General features: G+C 46.5%; 1 protein-coding gene across 28 annotated transcripts in view; it reads right to left on the bottom strand.

The window, feature by feature from the left end:
- SHROOM4 (shroom family member 4) overlaps window positions 1-18897 on the bottom strand; it is a 249635-nt gene extending 230738 nt beyond the window's left edge. For all 28 annotated transcript variants that reach the window (XR_014835389.1, XR_014835388.1, XR_014835386.1 and 25 more), the window contains exon 1: window positions 18772-18897. Coding sequence is in view for 4 of the 28 variants with exons in the window: in XM_085007915.1 (XP_084864041.1) it covers window positions 18772-18888 (117 nt within the window). In the remaining 24 variants the exon portion in view is untranslated. The remainder of the gene's footprint in view (window positions 1-18771) is intronic.
- Between the last annotated feature and the right edge of the window lie 4159 nt (window positions 18898-23056).

The following is a 23056-nucleotide window of genomic DNA, read 5'->3' on the forward strand; positions in this document are numbered from 1 at the left end:
GGATCGCTGCTATAGCACAGGTTCTATCCCTGGACCAGGAAATTCTGCATGCCGTGGGCATGGCCAAAAAAATCAGTCAATAAATAAATAAAGGAAATTAAAAGAAATAATCTATATTTACATTTGCTCATGAAAGATACATTCAAAAAAAAAATCTAAGCACAGTGTAGGGGATGGACATAGGCAGATGAGGGACAAAGGTGAACAGGACACAATTCTCTACCTTTTCATACTAACTGACTTTTGAACCATGTGACTATGATACCTAGTCAACTATTAATTTAAAATATAAAATAACCACATTGAGAGGAAAAGGAGAAGGATGACAGTGAAAAGGCCAGGAAATTTGGTCCCGAGGAAGATCTCAGTGGAAGCCAGACTGGAGAGGATCTGACTGGAGGAGAATAGATGGGCTGTGAGGAAACAGAGACATTGAGTGCATATATATACAAGCATAGGCTGATTACCTATGCGTACACTATTTTTGGAAGGGGAGATATGAAATTGATAACAGTGGATAACCCTGGGAAGAGAAATTATGAATAAGGAAACACCTGCCCACTTATATAATTTTTTATCATTTATTTATATATATATATATTTCTACTGCACAGCATAGTGACCCAGTTACACTTACATGTACACCTTCTTTTTTCTCACATATTCCATCATAAGTGACTCAACAGAGTTCCCATATAATTTGAATTTCACTCCATGAACATTGATTATCTATCCCCCAAATAACATTTTAAACAAAACTGTGTTAGGAAGAGTAGAAGGAAGGAAGGAGGAAGGGCCAGAGGGAGGGAGACCACCTCTCACTTAAAATGGGGCAGCAAAGAGGGCAAATGAGCCAGGTAGGTTCATAGGGGCCAAGAGAGTCAAGTTGGGTGGGTTTTTTTTATCACTTCCTCTGTCCCAACATGAGGCAATGTGGTCATCGGAAAGACTAAGGCATTCTGACATCTGAATTTTGGGGACGTTCCCTTGTGGCAAGGCAGGTTCAGTATCTGGCATTGCCGCAACTAAGGTGTGGGTTTGATCCCTGGCCCGAGAACGTCCATGGGTGCTGCTGGAAGGAAGGAAGGAAGGAATCTGAATTTTGAATATCAGCTCTGCCACCTACTAGTACAATGTAGTCTGGAAACCTTCTCAGCCTTGATTTCTGCCTCTTAGAATAGGGACACTACTATGTACATCTCATACGCTATATTATTTCATCCTGAGAGTCTAATCCACCTATGGAAGCACATCCTAGGAAAGCCTGGGAATGACTTATCTGTGTGACCCTCTTTTCTCCAACACCATGGCACACGAAATGTGGGTAGAGGAGTAGTTAATACTGGTATCGGAAAAAGAATGGGAGGCACCACAAGAGGGGTTAGAAACCCAACTCCAAAGTAGCATGGGACAAGCACAGGATTTGGGGTCAGACCCAGCTGGCTTCAAATCACAGCTCTACCATTTACTGGCTTTATGATTTTGAGAATGTTGCTTGGCCTCTCGGAACCTCATTTTCTTTTCATCTGTAATATAGGAATCCCATCAGTTAATTTACAGTAGTGATGAGAAGATTAGAGATTATGCACATAAAACTCCCAGAACATAATTGGCATTTAGTTCATGGTAGCTTTGATCATCCCCAGCCCAGAGTTAAGGCTCCTAAGCACACGAAAACAGCAAAGCCAATTTCCCACTGTGCCCTTCCATTCCCTTGCTCCCTCAAACCAGCCCTCTGAAAATAAAAGCACATCAGCCATCCCTTTGATTTTTCAAGCACCTATGAGGTCACCCAAAGCATTCCCTCCTGCCCTTTGAACTTTTAATTCATTCTCAAATGATTTACTGGCTGCCTGGCCTCCAAATGACCATGCTAGCAGTCATGTCCTTCCTCTCTGAGGCTCTGTCCTTTTGATAACAGCAGTGCCCTTGATGGGGTTACCTTTCCCACACTCAGGGAGCATGCTTCCAAGACAGAATTGACAACTTTGAAAGGACCTCAACGGGAACAGCAGTGAGGAGCAAGCTAACCCTCTGTTTCTCCCTCCCATGCCTGCAAAGGCTGAATTATCTCCTCTAAGACTCTGAGATTGGTGTGCTCCTTGCAAAATTACTATGTGATCCTGATAAGGATAAGCATTTCCCTAGGGTCCCTTTCAAAGTCTGTTCCTAAAGTTTGCTCCAGTCACCAAACTCTCTAGCACCAGTCTGGGCAGGAACAACTCAGAGAAGCCCCCACAGTGTGTCTTAAACGGTCACAGTACTGCCAGCGTGAGTTTCAGCGTATTTCCTTTAGTGCCCTGACATAACCTCATCGACTTCCACAGAGACAGCTACCAATTCGATGAGACCCCCATTAAGGAAGGAGGACGGGGCTGGTTCCTTTTGGCTCTTTTCAGCATGCTCAGCTTTGAGTAAAAGAGTGAGAAAAGGAATGTCATGGTCAAATAACGAGGACACTTGAGGCACTAGGTATAAATACCAGACGGTGACTCACATCTAAGGCTAGTCAGACAGAACACGTTAGGACTTGCTTAAGCAAAAGTGAAAACATACACACACACACACACACACACAGCAGGTTCACATAAAGCTATTTCCTTTCAGCGGGAGCAATGAAACACTTGAGTCAGGAAGAAGACTCACACTATACCCGCCCTGAACACATAGCAACAAGAGGGGTGGCTGCTGTTTTAAGAGTCTCGCAGCAACGCTTCCCAACAGCAAGGGAATGCTGTAATCATCAGCCAGCAGGCCTCTCCCACATGCGAGCCTTGGGAACACACAGCTTACACGCAGGAGCTGCAGCCGCGAGAAACCCAACCGTTGCAAAGCCCAGCTCCAGGCAGCTCTTGGACAAGCAGGTAGAGACACCCTTCTCCACTGCCGCCCTCTCCCCTCTCATCCAGGGTTTCCTCTGAGATCCGCCTCCATTTCTACCTGTACCATGGCTTCCTTCTGTGTGTTTCCTCTGTCCCAAGTTCACATATGTGGGTCACTCCAGGCTCATCCTACTTACTAGGTATCACAGAAAGACTGGAAAAGTCAGCTAGGCTCTCCAGCTCTTCAAGTCATATCCTCTTTCTTTCTTTCTTTTTTTTTTTTTTTTTTTTTTAGGGCTGTACCCGTGGCATATGGAGGTTCCCAGGCTAGGGGTTGAATCGGAGCTGTAGCTGCCGGCCTACACCACAGCCACAGCAACGCAGGATCTGAGCTGCATCTGCAGTCTACACCATAGCTCACAACAATGCCAGATCCTTAACGCACTGGGCAAGACCAGGGATCGAACCTGCGTCCTCATGGATATGAGTCAGATTCGTTTCCACTGAGCCACGACAGGAACTCCTACATGCTCTTTCTAATTTGGGATTAGGAGAAGAAAGGAGGACACGACCAATTAGGAAGTCCAAAAGTTTTGCTTGACTCCTCCAGCAAAGCATTATGGTGGGGAGTATCCTGCAATCTGCGATGAGGAGAGTAGAGATACAGAGGCAATAGCCATTGTCCTCTAGAATACTTTGATCCAGCAAACCACACAGGGCAGCCAAAGTACCTTAAGATTTCTATTGGAAAATCAGAAATCCAGCATTCCCAAAAGAGAGAGAAATCCAGCATTCCACCAGGAGCCAATCAAGAGGATGCCTGTGGGCCTAAAAGTAGGACTAGAAGGTCCAAATGGGAGGGGCAGAAAAAGAGAGAGGCAGGCCTTCCAAGTAGGCAGTGTGAAGCCAAGCCATTTGAGAGACATCAGGATGGGAAATTTGGAGGCCAGAACTTCCCAGGTGTGTTGGAGGTAGGGGTGGGGAAGAAAATCACTCTGCCAGAAAATCTGGGTCCCGGAAGGAGAGCTAGAAAGTAAGACTCAAGAGAGTTCCCGTCATGGCTCAACGGTAGTGAGCCCGACTAGTATCTATAAGGATGCAGGGTTGATCCCTGGCCTTGCTCAGTGGGTTAAGGATCTGGGTGGTGCTGTGATCCGTGGCATAGGTTGATGCAAGGATCCTGTGTTGCTGTGGCTGTGGCTGCGGTGTAGACTGGCAGCTGCAGCTCCAATTCGACCCCCTAGCCTGGAAACTTCCATATGCTGCACGTGTGGCCCTAAAAAGACCAAAAAAAAAAAAAAAAAAAAAAAAGACTAGAGCCCAGTGGAGAAGGGTCCATACACCAGGCTAAAGTAAGTAGTTTGGGCTCTATTTTGCAGGTAGCAGGGAAACATTACATACTTTTAAGTGGGGGGGGGGATGATCAAAGGGAGGGAAACCATTGAGGAGGCCACTACAATAGTGCAGTTGTTTCAGGAAGAGGCTTTTTCCTGCCTGTCCCAGCTCTTGCAAGATCCTCCTTCAAAGCTGCCCTCTCTGTCTGAGCTCACTATTTCAGAGCTCATTACTATGCATCTCTTTTAAGTTGGGTGAGATATCAATGACATTTCTTATTCTGAATGAGACTCCCAATGTTGTACTGATGTTGGGTTTTGGGATTAAAAAAAAAAAAAAAAAGTCGAAGCTTCATCCCAAACTCCCAGTCTAGAAGAAAGAAACTGTGATACATTATTTCCATTTCTGTAATAGCATCAGTTGGCTTTGCCCTGGTCGTTTCTAACTGGTCTTTTCTAAGATCCCAACAGAGGAGTTGGAAGGGAGAGAGAGGGAGAGAGAGACAGAGAGAAGGATGCCAGCATAAGGCAAAACCTGATTGTCAAGTGCTTTTCTGGGGCCTGCTCCAGATCACTGTCACTTACAGGCTTAGACTAGAGCTCAGCCCTAAATTAGGGCTCCAACCTAGAAGCCGGGATGGGAGGTGGAAGGGCCCCACCTGGGTCTTAGCAGTGGGAATTAACTCTCCCTGATCCTTAATTCTTTTGGCTTTTATTAGTGGCTGGAAGGGGAGAAGGATGAAACCTGAACCCTAATGCAGCTGAGAAGGGCTAAGAGCCAAAACCTTCCTTAAGCAGATACAGTATGTGCGGGGCCTGGGCAGGTTTCAGAACACTGTGCATTTCTTCAGCCAAAGGCCCAGGAAAACATGGAAATTACATATTTAACCCTTTCCATCCAGAGGCGGAGAGTACCACCCTTCCACCAGCGCTCATACAGCAAAGAGAAGCTGGCAAGCTGGCTCTTGCAAAAGCCAGAGCAACTGCGTAGTCTTTTTCACAAAAAAATACCCCCAGCAGCTAGATATTCAAATCGGTTTCAGATATGAAAGACAAGCTATTTCATCTGATCAGAGAGAAGAATTAGGTAAAGAAACCCACCTAATTCGCCTGTTAGATTTTTTTCGCGTGAAAGTGAGTTTTGTCTACAGGGAGGGAGGGAGTGAAGAGACCCAGTTCATGGCACCCGCATCTTTACAACATTCTAAATTTCGGTTTTTCACCAGGCAGTAAAGCATGTGATGCTGCACAGAAAAAAAAAAAAGTAACAGATCTGGAAAGCAAATCTAAGAAGGATGGAGGTAGGTGGGGGACTGGCACATCCGTCTGCACACCAAGTTAACTTTTCCTGAGAGTTTTCTGTAAGTATACGGGATCTAGGGTTTGGGTCAGATAATCACTCCAAATGTGCAAAAGTCTCTTAATAATAAATTGGTGTTTTCTGGCCAGATTTGGAGCCGGTGCATTTGTGAAGTAAATCCCTATTTCCTTTGCATTTTAATATAAAACTCAGGACACAAGTACGGTGAGGAGACCCCACTGAAAACAATTAAATCATACTTCCAATTTTAACAATGCGTTTTCATAGGTCACATTTTAAGGACCAATACTATTGCAGAAATATGAACAATGATCATCACAGATTAACAAAACTCCACTATGCGGAGAGCGTAAGCCTGCTAGCATCAAAAAATTCAACCCAGACTTGAGACTCCAGTGGAGTTTGCCTTACCAAGCCTGCACATTTTACTTTTCATATAGAGAAAACAATCCTTAAACATCTTGGCAAGTCAACTGATGTTTTGTAATAGCCTCAAACCTTTTAACATTTCCAGCTTCATGTCTGAACATTGGCGTTTTGACAGTTTCTTCTATTTTTTTTGTTTGACTTTTGGACTTCCCCATCACTTGAAAAGTACTAAGTTAGGCAGAAAGAACTTCAGGTGACCAGGCATCCTGCAGATTGGAGGAGATAGCAAGACCAAACTCTGACCAGAAAAGCCCAGTCGATAACAATGCAGGGCCTGTTTCAATGTCTGCTGGGGCACGAGATTGTCTGGCAATTAAGTCATTTCCACAACAATCAGAAGATTAGTAAATCGTCCGTGTGAACCATTATGTTCCTAAAATAATGACTTGTTGTTTTACCGACCGGGGTCTTAAATAAACAAATCCTTTCTTTTTTCCTAAACTGTCTATGGAACGCCTTACCTTGATGGGTCTACAGACATCCTGGTCTCAGAATATCCAAAACTGAGTGAAACCTGGTTAGCCCTCCAAGTCCCTGTCACCATCTAGAGTCTTCTAGATTAGAAATACTGGATTCATTTCTAACTCCCAGCTCTCCCTCATTTCTTCAGATCCAAATGGCATATATTACCACTACCTCTGGCAACTTGCTAATGTATAACAACATCAGTACATGGCCAAGATGACAGATTCCTTTATAATGCTCCCTCCAATTGTTCGGTGTAGGTCGTTCCTCATGGAAAGAAACATTTATGTGGCAGGTACTGTGTTAGGTGCTTTAGTTTTAATACCTTCACTCTAATCCTCCAAAACACCACCACCATACTTCTAACCTGAATCCATCCTATAGCCCAGCATCCTGGGTTCTTTGGAATAACTGGCTCAAATCCATTCACCCTTATATCTCATTACTCTGCAACAATCAAGCAGATCTCCACCGAGTCGCTTATCCAGCCAGCACAAGCAGTATGATGTGGGGCAAGGTAGGTAACCTCTCTATGCCTCAATTTTTGCATCCTTAAAATGGGGTTAATAAATGAGTTAATATGTATTAAAATAGAAAACCGGTGCCCAGCCCAAGGTACACCTATGGAAGTATTATTAGAAAACAAATAAAAGTGACATTTAGGGGGCTCTGCGCTGGTTTCACAGGCCATAGAAGAATAGCTCTGCTCCTAAAACAGGCCCTCAAAAAACTTAATGAATGAATGAATAAGTAAATAAGGGAACAAACCACACATACTCTGCCCTTGGGGAGCTCATCCTGTTAGTCAGTTCACTGTGGGGTGAACCCACTGGCCTGACGTCTGTGTCCTTAGGACACGTGGCACATGTACTAATTGGAATTAATGCCTTTCTTCCTCCCCAACCTACCTAAACCCTGTATAGCCCTCAAGGCCCAGCTTTAAGTCTACCCTTTTCCACAGAGCTCCCTAACCACCTCAACCTACAAAGAAATCTCTTCTCACTGCATCAATGTTGCTCTTAGAATCCTAGTCCATGGTTTCTGGACTTAGGTTTTTGCTCCCCTGGCTTGCAGTAGTGCCTCTCTTCAAAACTGTCATTTCCAGGGGACAGGTCTTCTGTGGTGCCTAGCTCTTGTATTCTCTAGTTTAGGGTTAGGCACTTTACAAAGTACTCAACAAATATGTGTTGACTGGTGGACTGATTGATGGATTGGAGGCTTAATTGAGAGCTCTTAGGTAGGAGCCAAACACGGCTTAGCATCGCCTTTCAAATCACTGTCTCTTCAAACATTCGCCAGAATTTCACGTCTGGTCTTCCGACTTCTGCCAGCAGCAAACGTCACATTAAAGATGTCCTGCCATTTCCTACAACTTCTAAAGATTTGGTAACTTCATACACTTCATTTTTTAAGTTCCTAATTCCCTTCTGAGAATTTCGGTTTAATAAGAGACACCTGTGGAATGCCTTTTGCTTTCTTAAGTCGCTTACACCTCTAGCATTTACATGAGATAAAGGATAAAAATCAATCTCCCTCCCTGCTGGAAAAAAATGCACAAGGTTTATTATTTTCATTTTGCAAATGAGAAAACTGAGACACAGAGAGGAAAGTGACATGCCCAGTGACATACAAATATGGAGCGGCAAAACGAAGATCGAACTTCAGGTCTTCGGCATCCAAGCTCACACTCCTTAGCCTGATTGGAGATTTAAAACAACATAAAACAAAACAAAACCTTTCCTTTGACCCTGACCTCGGAGGGGCACGTATTGGTAACATGACCGTTTTTGCACTAAATTACATTTCTCTAATTTCTCTCTCTCCCATCCCCTGGGCCCTTTCATTTTCCTCTCTCTCTTTTCTCTATCTCCTCTATCTCATTCCCCGCTCTCCCATCATATTCACATCCAGTTCTTTTCCTCTTTCTTTTCTTTTTGCTCTTTCTCTTCATTCTTTCCTCCTTTCACTTCTGTAAACCTGACAGTGTAGAAAAAGCCTGGAATTTGGAGTCAGACAGGAGTCGATTTGAATGCCAGCTCTTCCACTTACTGTGTGATGCGATGTCTGTTACTTAGCGTCTGCTGAGCCTCAGTCTCCTCATCTGCAAAATGGGGAAATCAATATCTACCTCAAAGAGGTACCATAAAAGTTAAAATAAGAATATATGTAAAAAACCTAGAAGGAGCAGTACTGGCCACACAGCAGGGCCACTACCTCTCCTATTCCACCATATCTAGGCCTGGATCACCCTTGGGGTTCAAGAGGTTGCTGAGATCCAACCAAACGGCATCACCTCCATCCAGTGAGGCACAGTCACATGAGTATCCAGATCCTTGCCTGGTCTACTTTTCTGCCTGTCGCCTTGATGCTCCCTGACTGCAAATTTCAATTAACACAGAGCTCCAAACTTTCCAGGCCAGTCCTCCAGAGAACAAGAGAGTCACGACCTGATACCTACTCACCCCCGAGGCTCCGAGATGTCATCGTTCACCCTCTCAGTCAGAAAAGATGCCATCGCAAACTGCCTACCTGCAGAAGTTTTCAGCAGAGCCTTTGCTTACATCAAACACAAACAAAAAGAAATGGAGGGCAGCAAGGCAGCCCAACAAAGACAAGGCTTTAGCTTGTCATCTTCTCATGAGCAAAGATGGGGCTGTAGCCATGAGACTCTAACCCCGTTCCAGAAGAACTAGTTGAACCAGCTTTACTCCCAGCTCTACCTCATCTCACCCCCCAACCCCCTTCCTCCAAAGAAAAAAATCAATTTCTGATGGACCGTGAAAGGCAGTATAGGAGAACCATTCAAAACTTCCCTGCCAGAGGCTCTGAGTGAGTGAGGACCCTATAGATGGGAATCTGCTGAGTGGCACTGGGGTGGGGGCAAGAGACATCACAAAGGGTCTGTCCATCATTCGGCTTAACCCTTGATCCTGTCACATTAGTCCCACCTCCTGCATTCCTTACAGATGTAACATTAAAAGACTTGAGTGAAAGTTAACAGACCATGCTGCATGCCATCCCTGAGAACATACCAGGAAACAGCCACTTGGGGAAAGATAGGAAGTAGGAGTGCTGGAAGAACTGCCTGCGGTCAGTCAGCCTTCACACTTCCACAGTGTAGACCCCTCAGCAAGGCCTCAATAAAGCAGAAGCTTAACCCCACGGAGGGTCTGAGAAGAAACCGACCGAGCGGGTACAGAGAGGTAGAGTAACACGCCAAGATTACTCAGCAAGTTGATCAGAGCATAGCAGAAATGTGACAAAGGTCCAGTCCTCTACTGAAACGGGACAGAGAGACAACATGGCAAGAGAAAAGTTCCCCCTGATCCAGCTACCAATTTGCTGAGTATTTTCAAACTCTATCAGCTTAACTCTGTGACCTTCTTACAACCCCCCACCGGAAGTACGGCTGAGCCAAGGACAGAGCTGGTACAGCAGACTAGAAGGGCCCACTGTCACCAAAGAAGAAGAAGGAGAAAAAAACTGGGTTTTGGACGGAGGGCCAGGAAACCAATGAATGAACAAAGAAGTCATGGCACTTGAATGAGACAGTCCCAAATATTGGCCTCAAGCAACTTGGGTGCTGGTGGGTGGGGGCTGGGAACCAAAGACTGGACATGAAAGAAGGGCAGCCTAGATGCATGGAAAATGGGTCTCTGTTGCTACCAGGTAGTGCTCCGTCCGTGGCATGGCACAGTCACAGACTCACACTGAAAAAGAGGAGGGAGTGGAGGTGAAGTCCAAGTGGAGGCATTAGACACTTTGAAAAACCAAGTCATCTTGAGCTGGGCAACTTCAGTGCCCAGCCAGGATGGCTGTGTGCCCAAGTAAACATGGCAGTGTGATGTGAGGAAGAACGAACCATCCCTTGCAAAACTCATGCCTAAGACAATCTTTCCACTTGGCCTCTTTACACTGGATGAGGCAAAGGGGTGTAAGGAGGCAAATGTCTACCCCATGCCAGTCCTTACAACAGAGTCTTATGCAGGGAAACAAAATATCTCAGCCTATTCATTAATGACTTAATTGAAGTCTCTCTGAACTGGGTATTTTGGGGAGCACCAAGAAACAAAAATATTGGCCTCACAGAAACTGAGGGAAAGCCATCTGGGAACCAACAAAAGCACTCTACAGGGGTCACTTGCTGATTACAAGATAATGCAGGCAAGCTTGGAGTTCCGTTTCGGAGAGAAATTTCACAATGCACACACTTGGATGTACACACAAATCCGGTCCCAGCACCAAGGCTATGAGCACCTTAGGGTGACAGGAGCAGAAACCCCAGACCCACCTAGAGCTGTGTAACAGAGATATCTAGGGCGCTTTCTTGTCCCTGACTTATGAATGGGTTGTTTTCCAAGATAACTCTTTGTAAACAAGCAGCTTGGAACTCTGAATACAGTTCCTTGTAAATAGAATATGATAAATGGTGGTTAGGTTCTATAATGAACAAGGCCTCGCCAGAACTGCTTTGAACCTGGCCACCATCAATAACTGTGCCAGAGGGACAGGCTTCCTAGATTTTTTAACTCTCTTCTCCAGGCTTCTCATCCTTCAGTAATAATGAGCATGAAGCTCCCCTTCAATTCACACCCCAATCAGGGCTTTAGAAGCAGGAAAAGGCATCTGCCCAGTTCAAGTGCCAAACTGGTAGATGTGAGGGCACTGGGGGTGGGAGCAAGGCTGTGGGTTCGAGACCTCCGGCAGCCCCTCTTGTGGGCCTTCCTGGTACAGAGAGATGTAGAATGGCAGCAAGGACAGGAGATTTGCAGTCAGCGCTCGTGGCAATGTGCACAGAAAGAGACATCTGACAGGGGTTGGGGACAGGGATGGCTGTTGTTTACATTCCTACAGAGAGGAGACTGCTTGTATGTCACATATGGTCATCTTCAACCTTGGAGCCACCTCTTTGTTTCAGAAAGGGAAAATTAAGTTCAGAAAGGTTATCCCCACACATTCCAAGGCAGCAGTTGGTTGAAAATCAAATCAAATCAATCAGATATTCTAGAGTTCTGATTTGGACACTATTCACCCAACGCCACTTCTTTCTTCTGTCATACCAATTCCTTGCCTGTAACTCTTCGCCATCAGCTCCCTTGGAACACTTTTGTTTCCAAGGTGACCTGGGCTAGGGGCAATTCTAAATACATAGTAAGGGATGAGATGGGCCCCTCCCAAGTCACTTATCTAGTTGCCCAGATGCCCACGGAGAGGCCATGGGGAGGTATGGCTTAGCAGCTAAAAGGCTTTGCCCGACACAGAGTCTCCATATGGCATGGATGCCAGAAAGAGCCCAAGTGGTCTTCAGCAGTATTTGTTTCAAGACTACTCCTACTCAACTTTGGTCAGACACTCCTCAGTTACTGCTTTCAGCTGTGGGCTCCCTAACTCAAGAAGAATGTGGCCAGGCTGGAGCAAGCACATCCAGAGTGGGAGGAGGAAGCAGGAGAGAAGGAGGCTGGATATCTTTTGCCTGCAAAGCAGGGGTTCTTTAGCCTAGAAAAGCAAGACAAAGGGACACAGTCTTTGGCCTTCAGACCTCCCAAAGGCTGTCCTAAGACAGAGAAAGCAGTCTTGTTCTGTGCGGTCCCAGAAGGTAGAGCTAGGACCCACAGAGAGTAGGTAGATGGAGAATGATTGTGGCTTGACATGAGAAAGAGCTGTCTCACAGTCAACGTCAAAGGGGATGGGCTAAGAAGAGAGTGAGTTCCCGCATGACCACAGGAGAGCAAGAGCAGGGCTACTGCACAAGAGGGTCATGGATCTGTGAAGATTAAGACCAGCTGACTTCCACAAGGCCCTCTTCTCTCTGAGAACCTGGGATTCCAGGCTCCTGGAAGAACAGCATTAGGTTAGCAGGCCAGAGTTGAGTCTGCCCTTTGGTGAGGGGCGAGGAGCTGGCCAGGGGCGGGGAGTGCATCGGGAGAGCAGCCCTTCGCTGAATTTCTGCTGTTCTTCATTAACTCTTCTCAGATGAGTCAGCATCTTTTTGCCCCTGGTTCCGAAGGAGGCTAACTATAAAAACTGTGATGTTCCCTCCAGATAATCACTCCATAAACACCAACCTCAAGACTCAAGACTCAAGTCTGAGTCTCTCTTTTCTCTTTAAAAAAAAAAATCCTAGGAAGAGGTTGGGGAGAGGAAGGGGCAGAATCATTTGAATTTTGTTTAAGGGACAACATTCAAGGGTCTTCCAGCTGGAGTCAAATTATTTTCTTTGTCTGAGGTTTTGGAGAAGGAAAAGCTTCTAAGAGGCCTGGGCTTTTTTTCACGTCGGGGAGCACACATGGGGCTCTCAACAGGTTACCAGGTGTATTATGACAGCCCAGCAGGCCCCAAAGTACTGTGTACCCAGAGCCCAGCCAAGGGTTACGAGACATCCCACCTGCCATTCTTGCTTTACTACCTCCCTCCAAGCTTCCTTCTATCTCTCTGGATGGATTCCTACTCCAGGTCCCCCCAGGGCCTTCTAGTTTCTGAGAGAGAATAGCAGTTGAGGAGCTGAGGCGGTAGACCTCTTTGCTAATTCTAGAAGCAGAGATGACAAGGGGATTCATCTAAGTAATCGGCCTGGACCGAGCTCCCAAGAAGCACACCCCGTGAAGGTCCCTTTGTGAATGCCAAGCCGTGGTCTGGGGATGGGCCTGGCCTGTAACATAACTAAGAAGGTTTCACAGAACCATCGTCTCTCATATAACACTACCTCTGCATCCAACAAGAACTCAAGGTCACAGTCAAAGCTACTGCCAGCCACAAAAACGGCCTCGACTGGACTTGACTCACCTCTTCGTGAAATCTCAGCTGCCTCTTTGTGTGCTTCTTCTAGAAATAAAGTCACTGTGGGGATGCGGGTGGGGTAGGTGGCTAAAAACAACTTAAAGAGCATACCTACCATATTCCTGCCATGTTCCTTAGTCCTAGGCTAAGGATGGCAAACAGGGTTAGAGTTTGCCCAGTTCATTCTCACACCACCTGTACTAAAAAAGATGAAGTGGGTATGGCTACCCTCATTTGGCCTTGGGTCCAAAGAGGGTAAAACAATATAGGAACATCAGTGCACACTAAGTGGAGGAGTTGAAGCTTCTTTCTCTGCCAGGCTACTGCCCTGCCCCACACTACTTTGTTCCAGGGAGGTAGCTAGCATCCACTTCCTTCACTGTGCCAGGTACAGACTGCCACCCAACATGGGCCAGGACAAGAGCAAATATGTAGACTGAGACTGTTTCTGCCATGTCTTGTCATCCTGCCCAATTTTCCTCCTTCTCCCTTTCCTGCATCCCCACAATTGATCTCCACCCTTGCTTTTCTCCACCCTCAGCCAACCTCAGGGCACATTTCCAAGGACTCAGAATGAGCATAAGGACCTTATACTACAGCTTAGCCCCTCTCTCTCCCTCTCCCTCTCCCTCTCTCTCACACACACACCACAGAGGGATAAATTTGAATCTCTGAGACCTCTGAAAGTCCCTATTTGATGCATAATCATTGGTGCCAGAACCTTGGAAAGGTCACCCATCCCCCAAAGAGGATCTTTTCCAGTCCAGGGAGCCACCTTCATGGATGACTGTCTACACTGTCGAGGGGGAGTCTGAGGTAGCAAATAGGCAAATGTGATTAAAAGAGACTCTCCATTTCATCCAGACAGGCCCCCTGGGGTCAATGAGGTAGTTAGGATAAGATGCTAACCAAAGGAATTAATAATACCGAGATCATGAGCTGGATTCTCTTGGGGGTCATGTTTCTTTAGGGACCTCACAGTGTATGGGGAAATCATAAACTGTCCCTTAACACTAAGAATCATCAATAGTAGGAGTAATTTTTTTTTTTTTTTTTTTTTTTTTTTGCTTTTTAGGGCCGCACCCATGGCATATGGAAGCTCCCAGGCCAGGGGTCCAATCGGAGCTGTAGCTGCCAGCCTACACCACAGCCACAACCATGCAGGGTCTGAGTCATGTCTGCAACCTATGCCACAGCTCATGGCAAAACGGGATCCTTAAGCTACTGCGTGAGGATGAGAATCAAACCTGCATCCTCATGGTTACTAGTCGGGTTCCTCACTGCTGAGCCACAATGGGAACTCTTGTTGTTATTTTTTTTAACATTTCTTCTTTCTTTGCCACTTAGTTGTTAGAAGAAGACACCACCAGATGCCACAGCTTTGGCAGCTGAATTCCCCGCCTTCAGGGAAATCACAGGAGTCTATAGGAATTGATGATTGCCACAACCCGTTCATTTTGTGATCCAAAGGTTCCCCCATAACAAATATGGGCTATGCTTCCACACGCCATGCACTCTTTTCCCTCTAATCATATTTTCTCAAATTCCTCCACTCCCAAGGTGTCTCCAAGAGCTATCTCCAAGCATGTGCACCACACCAGACCCAAATCGCTTTTGGTTTTTTTTTTCTTTTCTCCATGACACCAAAGGAGGTTCTCCAATATTTCCCACCTTACCTCTGTCTCTGCCTGACCTGAGATCATCACAAGTAATTTGGAGCCACCAAATCAATCTGCTCCTACTCCCTGAGTCCAGACTCCACCAGGGAGCATCTGCAACGCAATCCCCCTCATCTGTGGAAAACCAAGCTGGCATGCAAAGGGTCACTGAGGTAGAAGGCGGCCAAGACCCAATACATCCCTCAACGGCACTGCCCCATGTCCCTTCTCTAGCTTCAGTAATACCAGAAGAACCAAAAAAAAAACAAAAAAACAAAAAAAACTCCCCAAGTAGAGGATGAAGAGGAAAGGGAACCCTCTTACATGGTTCGTGGGCATCTCAATTGGTGCAGCCACCATGGAAATCAGTATGGAGGTTCCCAAAAAGACTAAAAATAGAACTACCATATTATCTAGCAATTCAACTCCTGAGTATATATCCACAAAAAAACAAAAACTCTAATTCAAAAAGATACATGCTCTCTAATGTTCATAGCAGCACTTTTTACAACAGCCAAGTATATGGAAACAATCTAAGGGTTCATCAACATATGAACAGAAAAAGAAGCTGTGATACACACAGACACACACACACACACATATGCACCCAATGGAATATTACTCAGCCACCAAAAAAGAATAAAGTAGTGCAATCTGCGGCAACGTGGATGGACTTAGAGAATATTATGCCTAGTGAAATAAGTAGGAGAAATACCTATACTATATGATATCACTTATATATGGAATCTTAAAAAGAATACAAGTGAATCTATGTACAAAACAAAAGCAGAAATAGAAAACAAAGCCATGGTTACTAAAGGGGAGAGGAAGAGAGGAGGAACAAATTAGGAGTATGAGATTAACAGTTACAAACTACTATACATGAAGTAGAAAGGCAACAAAGATTTACTGTATAGCACAGGGAATTATAGCCAATATCTTGTAATAATCTGTAATGGAATATAATTTGAAAGACAAAATGAATCACTATGCTGTACACCTGAAATACAAAATTGTAAATCGACTATACTTCCATGAAAAAAATAATAACTTTTAAAAAGAAACTCTCCAAATAGACAATATGACAGACTCGGGGCCTAGCACCTGACTTACCATATGACAGACCTGCATATGTTGAAACCACTCGATGCATCAGTTTCTCTACAACCTTCCCTGACTGCCTCACACGGTGGCTGTAAGAGGCTAATGGAAAAAGGGATGTGGAGACACACTATACACAATAGCGTTGTGTGCAAATAGAACAAAGTGTCGTCTTCCTCAGTCTGAAACCCTTCTAAGGGAGAAAAGGGCCAGAGCCAGCATAAAGGATTGGCTATGAGACTGCCATCGTCTTATTTAAAGACCTGAACCTCATAGTAGATATGGGGACACCCGAACCCAGGGAGGGCAAGTGATGTACCCAGGATCCCAGGACTTGTAAGTGGCAGAGCAAGGTTCAGAACCCACGTTTTCATCGACCAATACAATTCTCTTTCTACACCCTTCGATCCCATCCCCACCAATGTGGGCAGACTGAGGCTATCTTCCAGAAGAAAGCTGTGTTGTTCTGAAGCATGAGGGGAAACAAAACTGAGATAGAAAAATTAAAAGGGGATTAATGAACTCTGCAACAGCCTGTCTTGGCAAGAAAAAAATACAGGCAACCATTGCACTTTAAAACGTGCCACGGACCCTTAATATAACATTAGGGCTAACCAGGTTATATCTAGCTGGCTTTTACTGTGAGGAATCAAGCTATTTGAGAGAAACGGGAGAAATGATTTTATCTCCCCCCCCCCCCGTGTATCCAAATGCGTGTAATAACGAGCCTTCGTGTATAATAGGGGTCAACTGTACATTCAGCGGAAAGGGAATCATTAAAAGGCACCCTACTTCTCAACACAGGAGTCACTTCCTCAACAGCTTAGCCAAGGAAACCCTCATCTACCCTCAAAGAATCCCATAGCCAGACCACAAATTGTTGGCTGCCCCGTACTTAGTAACACCCCCTACCATGCTCGCACTGGCTCACGAAACAATCACGGACCACAGCAGCAACCACTCTCTGGGGCACCTCTCAGGATGGGTTGGCCCTGGGCAGCGGTGCAAAAAATGACCTCTTCAAGCCAGGTCATCTGGGCAGACTGGAAAATCTGTGGGTGGTGTCAGGAGAAAAAAGAAAGGGAGGAACTGCCAGACCGTGGAGGGCTGCATAGACGGATTTGACCTTGGTGGAAACAGGGGGGAGAGGAGGAGTTTGATTAGAAGAAATTCCTGAAGGCCAGGAGTCCCCTCCTCAACGGGGCTGTTTGAGTGTGTGTGTGTGTGTGTGTGTGTGTGTGTGTGTGTGTGTGTTTTAAAGGTTATTATTCCCTCCAGAGAATACTGAAAGGAAGGGAGAGTGCCTGGGGGTGGGGTGGTGTGACATGGGTGACAAAGGCATCTCAGGCTGGTTAGAAATACACGACTAGTGTGGAGAAAGGGGGTGCCGCCTGAAGATCTGGGGTGGTTATTAGTGTTTGGGGACGCTAGAGACTCCGGGTTTCCGTGACAGCCCCTCAAAGTTTCACAGCAGCATACCTCTGATGGCTCAAGCTGATTGGTACACCCAATGGCTACACCTCAGCCTCACTAAAAGTGTGGGCCCCAAGGCCTGAAGGACCCCCAACACTGCAAATTAACCAGCAGAGCTGCAATGCCAGGCGAAAGCCACACAGGTTACAGCCCTGATGTTGTGGCGGGACTGGAAGGGACGGGACGGGACTGGACGGGGCGGCGGGGGAAGCATTCGCCGCCCCCTGCTGAGACGTGACCTACCTTAAGAAACCAAAACAATACAGTGACATTTGTTCCCCGCTGAAAAACCACATCTTTCTATCTCCGGCCCAAACCTACATCTTCCACCTCAACTGCAATTTGAGCAGGTTAGAAGGGAAAGGGCTCTTCAGATTTGTGCATTTCAGAGAAACAAAACAATAACAACAACAATAACAAAAAAAACGGGATAAAGTTCGTGAAGTTCGCTCCCTTGGCCATCTGGCGCCTCAAGGTGAGTCGTCCTGCAAACCTCTCTTCCCAATTACAGTCCCGGCGGCCCCCCACCCCCTACCCTCACCCCTACCGGGGGAAGGCTGGCTGGGACGGGAGGTGGGGTTCTGGAGCGCCGGGAGAGCTGCTCTCCCCTGTTCTCAGCTGCAACTTGGCTTCCAGCAGACCACAGCCTCCTAAAACAAACAAACCCTGGCGGCGGCGGCGGCGGCGGCAGCAGCGGCGGCAGCTCCAGCACAGCTGCGCTCCATGGCGCAAAAGTTTCCTCCACGCTCCCCAACGTGCAGGAAATCTCGCCGGCGCTGGGGCAGGACTCTGGCGGGAGGGAAAGGCCGAGCCCAAGCGGCGGCAGCAACGCCCCGCTGGCTGAATGGATGTGCGCGCGTCCGGCCCGTGGGAAGTGAGGCTGACGAATGCCACCGATGCCTCATCTCCGTTCCCACAGCGGACCCTCGCCCTGCAACCTGCCCGGGCGGGACGGCCCGCCGGTCGACAGAGGGGCCGACGCCGCGAAGAAAGCTGCCAAGCCGCCTCGCCTGTCCCGCAGAGGCGCGAGAACTTTCAAGGAGGAATCCCCAACAGCCACTACTTCCTCCAGCTCCAACGGCGGGGAGCAGCCGACCCGACGTGGGGGAGCAAAAGCGGCCCCAGAGCCCTCCCGAGTGTGTCTGCGCGCAGGGCTCTAGCCTGGGGCGGGCCGCGCTCTCATCCCGCGCTCCCGCCACCTTGAAGGGGTGTCTGCGTCGGGGGCGGCCAGCCAGACCCCCCGAGGCAGCTACAGCTCCACGGCGGGGGCTTTCATCCCGAGCTTGGGCCAAGTTTCAAAGTTGCTCCAAGGGCCGGGTCCCGGAGCAGCCTGCGCACCCGCTCGTCCATTCAAAGTTGGGCACCGCTGGGACAGAGCCGCCAGGTCTTACCTTAGACACTGTGAGCGGTTCGCAGTGTTCCAGACCCCCTTTAAGGGTGAAGCCCCAGGGCGCCCCCCCTTGCAGCTGCACAGGGACGTACTGGAAGGACCCAGGCCGGTTCTCCATCCTCCGCTCGGCTCAGGCGCCGCGGGGCTCCTTTTCCGCGGGGGCTACGTTGCCTCCGCCCCCAGCGGCTCCGCCACCATCGCCCTCCAGCTCTACGCCACCCCGCACCGCCCTGCTCCGCCTACTCTCCTGGCTGGAGACGCTCGGGCAGCGAGCGAGCGCAAGGAGGAAATGACACGGAGCTGGAGAGAGGGGGAGAGAGCGGGGGAAAAGGAGAAGGAGAAAAAAAAAAAGAAAAGAAAAGAAAGAAGGAGAGGCGGAGGGTTAGCGCGTAATGGACAAGAAAACGGAGCAATGGGGAGGGGCAGTCACTGGGACCTCGCCTATAGGATCGCTGGGGAGTGGGAGCTAGGCGAGGCTTCACATCAATTGTTACATTGTTTCATTCAAGCAGGCCCCCCTCTTTGGTCCTCCTCCTGACTGCCGGGATCCCCGCCCCTCCAGCCAGCCGAGGCGAGGGGAGGTGAAAGTCGTTAGTGCGGATGGCCCGCGTGGCTGAGTGGGTTGAAATGCTGGTTTCCCGATTAGCGCGTTCATGTTTCTCTGACTGCCCTTTTTCTTCTGAAGGTCCTGAAACCCGGTCCTGGGAGGGTTACAAAGCTGCTAATTTGTGGACCTTGCCTAGAGGGATGGAAAGTCAAGCAAGCAGGCCAGCGAACACAGTGGGGCTGTGTGTGTAGGCTGCTCTGTGTGTACGAGCTAGGTGTGTGGGGTCATTATGAAACATTGCCCCGGAGCATAGTTTAAATAAAGAAGCACTTTGAGGATGCCCCCTGCCCAGGCGCAGCCGCACCCTGGCTCAGCGCTGGCGTCTATGGGTAGCACTGTGCTTGTGTATGTTCCAGTCATCTGGAGTTCCTGGCACGGCCTTGCACTTGCCCCACTGAGATGACCAAGCCAGGAATCAGCAAACTTCATGACTAGCAGTATTGTTTTCACTTCTAAACAAACCTACAGGAAAGAGCATCCATTGATAAGCTGGCCAGTTTAACCATGTTGTGCCTTTTGGAAGAATCAGCTTTTAGACAGGGGCCGGAACATCTCTGCTCATCTGTTCATGCTTGAGGCTGTAGTGTCTGAGCTGGGCTTTTAGAACACAGCAAACGAATACCCACAGTAATAAGCTCCGAAAGTGAATGTGTTTCTAAATCTCGGGCTGATTTCTCAGTCTTGACCTGGGCGCGGTTACCACCCCTCTCTAAGGTGTTGTCTCTAGAGCCACGTGCACACAGCGCGTTTTTAAAGAGCTTCACACCAGCAGAGAACGTTTTGACAACTCAGTTGTGACTCCATCAGACGGTCCCACTCTCTTTTACCTGTTGGATCTCTTGCCTTTTCTTACGGACTTTCTTCCTCATCGCCAGGGAATACACACCATGGCACCCTTACTTTCACAGTCAGCTTTGTGCAGACAAGGTTGTGACTCTTTCCTTCCATTTGCTCACCTGTCACAGCCTCTTCAACACACTTCAGCCTGCGTGCGCCCCAGCAGGCCACTGAAACTTCTCTCACAGGCTTCCCTCCCTCCTCCAGTCCTTTCTTCTCAGTCTCCTGGACTGTCTTGCATGATATGAGGCTGACCTCACTTTTGAATAAAACTGCAGTTTGGGTGTTTTGAGCCTGCTTTCGTGAAGTCCCTAGAGCTGATTCATATGGGGAACCCCTTTCAATCTTTTAGACGTTTGGATCTGCAAAAATCATTTTGATCATGGTCATTTTTTTTTTTTTTTTGGTTTGCATTTCTCCTATCAAAAAGCAGAAAATAGGAGCTCAGTTTGTTGATTCTTGATTGCATGTCAGCCTATGACAGGACTGTCATTTGCTCTGTCCCACACTGAAACTGAGCTTTTGCTCCTTTTTTTTTTTTTCTTTTTCTTTTTGGGATCAGACTCATATCTACATGATTGTCACTTGGTAGAACTTAATGTGTTTCAGTTTCAGCGTATTGAAATCTATAAAGTTCAGTTCACAGGAAATGTAGTGAAATCACTCAAGGTCTACTAGAATTATGTGTCTAGACTAGAGGAAAGAGATTGGGAAGCAGGATACATACATGTGAGCCCTGGCCTTGTCACTAGCTAGACGGGTGACCTTGGGCAAATCACTGAACTAACTGTTTTCAGTCTCTCTCTCTCTCTTTTCATCTGTAAACTTCAGCTAATAAGCCCTGACATACCTCCCTCCCAGGCCTAAAGACTAAAATGAAATAATACATATGAAAACACTTTGGTAAGGAAAAAATCAGAATCCTCACAACCATATTATGAAAGCACGCACTGAGTTAGCATTTAACCAATCTATTTTCATTCCAAGACTTACTCTGCATTGATGTCCTGTTGCTCTTGAGTTTATCCTTTTCATCCTTACAGGAAAAGAACATAAATTACCTATCCTAGGTGCACATGGCACGTAAGTAGCCATTTTGAATATCAGCTGGCTAGATAATCTTAATTCTTCACGAATAAAAAATCACGGCTGGTGGCAGGGATCTCATTCTTCCTTGGAAGTACATTTAGTGGGAGCATGATTACATAGTGGAAAGGGTATTGGGTAGAATGTGAGATGCCTGGACTTTAAGCTGGTTCTGCTATTAAATTGCTGTGTGATATGAAGCAGATTACTGCCCCTCTCTGTAAATTGAAAAGATTGAGCTACTTGATTTCTTGAGTTCCTCTACAGTTTGCAAATTCTGTGACTACTTCCTGGCAAGCGGCTAAATATAGTATATCGTGAACAAAGCCTTGATGGTGGAGATGGACTATGTGAAAATAAAGCAAAGGAGGAGCCAGGGGTGTGTGTGGCCAATGGACAGATAATGAATTCACTCTAAAGTATGTTCAGTTGCCTGTGGGTAAAAAAAAGGTGAAAAGTCCAGCAGGCAGGCAGAAATAGGAAACTGCATATCAAGAGAGAAAGAGTGATTGATAATACACATTTGGATTATAGTTAAGAGCCATTTGGAGTAGATGAGCTCATGCAGGGATATCAGGCTGAAAAGAAAAGGGAGATTTAGATGAACTCTTGGATTATGCTAATATTTAAAATGTTATGCTAGTATTTAAAAGTCAAGAAGGATCACAAAGGATCTAAAAAGGAGCAGGCAGAGGAGGTGGGCAAAAAGCCAATCAGCAGAAACAGACTGAAAGAAATTAAAAACAGGTTGTTTACTTCCTCATTACAGAAGATATTTGCTGGAGTCTTTTCTTCGTTAGAAATCTATTGACCAGTTTACCTTTTTGGAAGGAAAGAGACTGAAATAACAGTCCTTCTCTGAACGATTTTGTAACTCAAATTTGAATGCAATTTTCCTCATTGCAATGCTTCTAGCTCCTTTCTGAATTAAGGACTCTTTTGAGAGTCTAGTGAAAGCTATATGCTCTCTCCCCTAAAAACCCCTAGAAAGCTACACATGATCACCCCATATTGTATAAAGTTTGGGCTGAGGCTTATAGACTCTAGCTTCAGAACCCTTGCCTTAGTAAAGCTAGGATTTTTTTTCTTATTGTGGCAAAAAACCACACACTATGAAATCTACCCTCTGAACAACATTTTAAGTGTACGGCACAGTGTTGTTAACTCTATGCAGAATGTTGTTCTGCAGATCTCTAGAACATTTTTGTCTTGCAGGACTGAAACTTCGTACCCATTGAATAGCAAGATCCATTTCCACCTCTCTCCAGCCCCTGGCAACCATCATTTCATCCTGACTCTATGAATTTGACTGTTTTAGATTCCTCATCTAAGTGGAATCTTGCAGTGTATGTCCTTTTGTGACTATCCTATTTCACTTAGCATAATGTTTTCACTGTCCATCCATGTTGTAGCATGAGCGTATTTCCTTGTTTAAGGCTAAATCATATAGCTCACATTTTCTTTATCCATTCATCAGTCAGTGGGCATTTGGGTTGTTTCCACCTCTTGGCTACTGTGACTAATGACGCAATGAACTTGGGAGTACAACTATCGCTTCAAGATCCTGATTTAACTTCTTCTGGATAAAATACCCACTTGTGGGATTTCTGAATTGTATGGTAGTTCAATTTTTAAGTTTTTGTAGAACGTCTGTACTATTTTCCATGCTGGCTTCACCATTTTACCTTCCCACCGACAATGCACAAGAATTCCAATTTCCCAACATCCTTGTCAACATTGCTTAATATGAACTTGG

This window comes from Sus scrofa, chromosome X, assembly GCF_054392235.1.
Source record: "Sus scrofa isolate SSC_HxYL_T2T_F1_AM1 chromosome X, Sscrofa_HxYL_maternal_Yorkshire_Landrace_v2.0, whole genome shotgun sequence".
Classification (NCBI taxonomy): Eukaryota; Metazoa; Chordata; class Mammalia; order Artiodactyla; family Suidae; genus Sus; species Sus scrofa.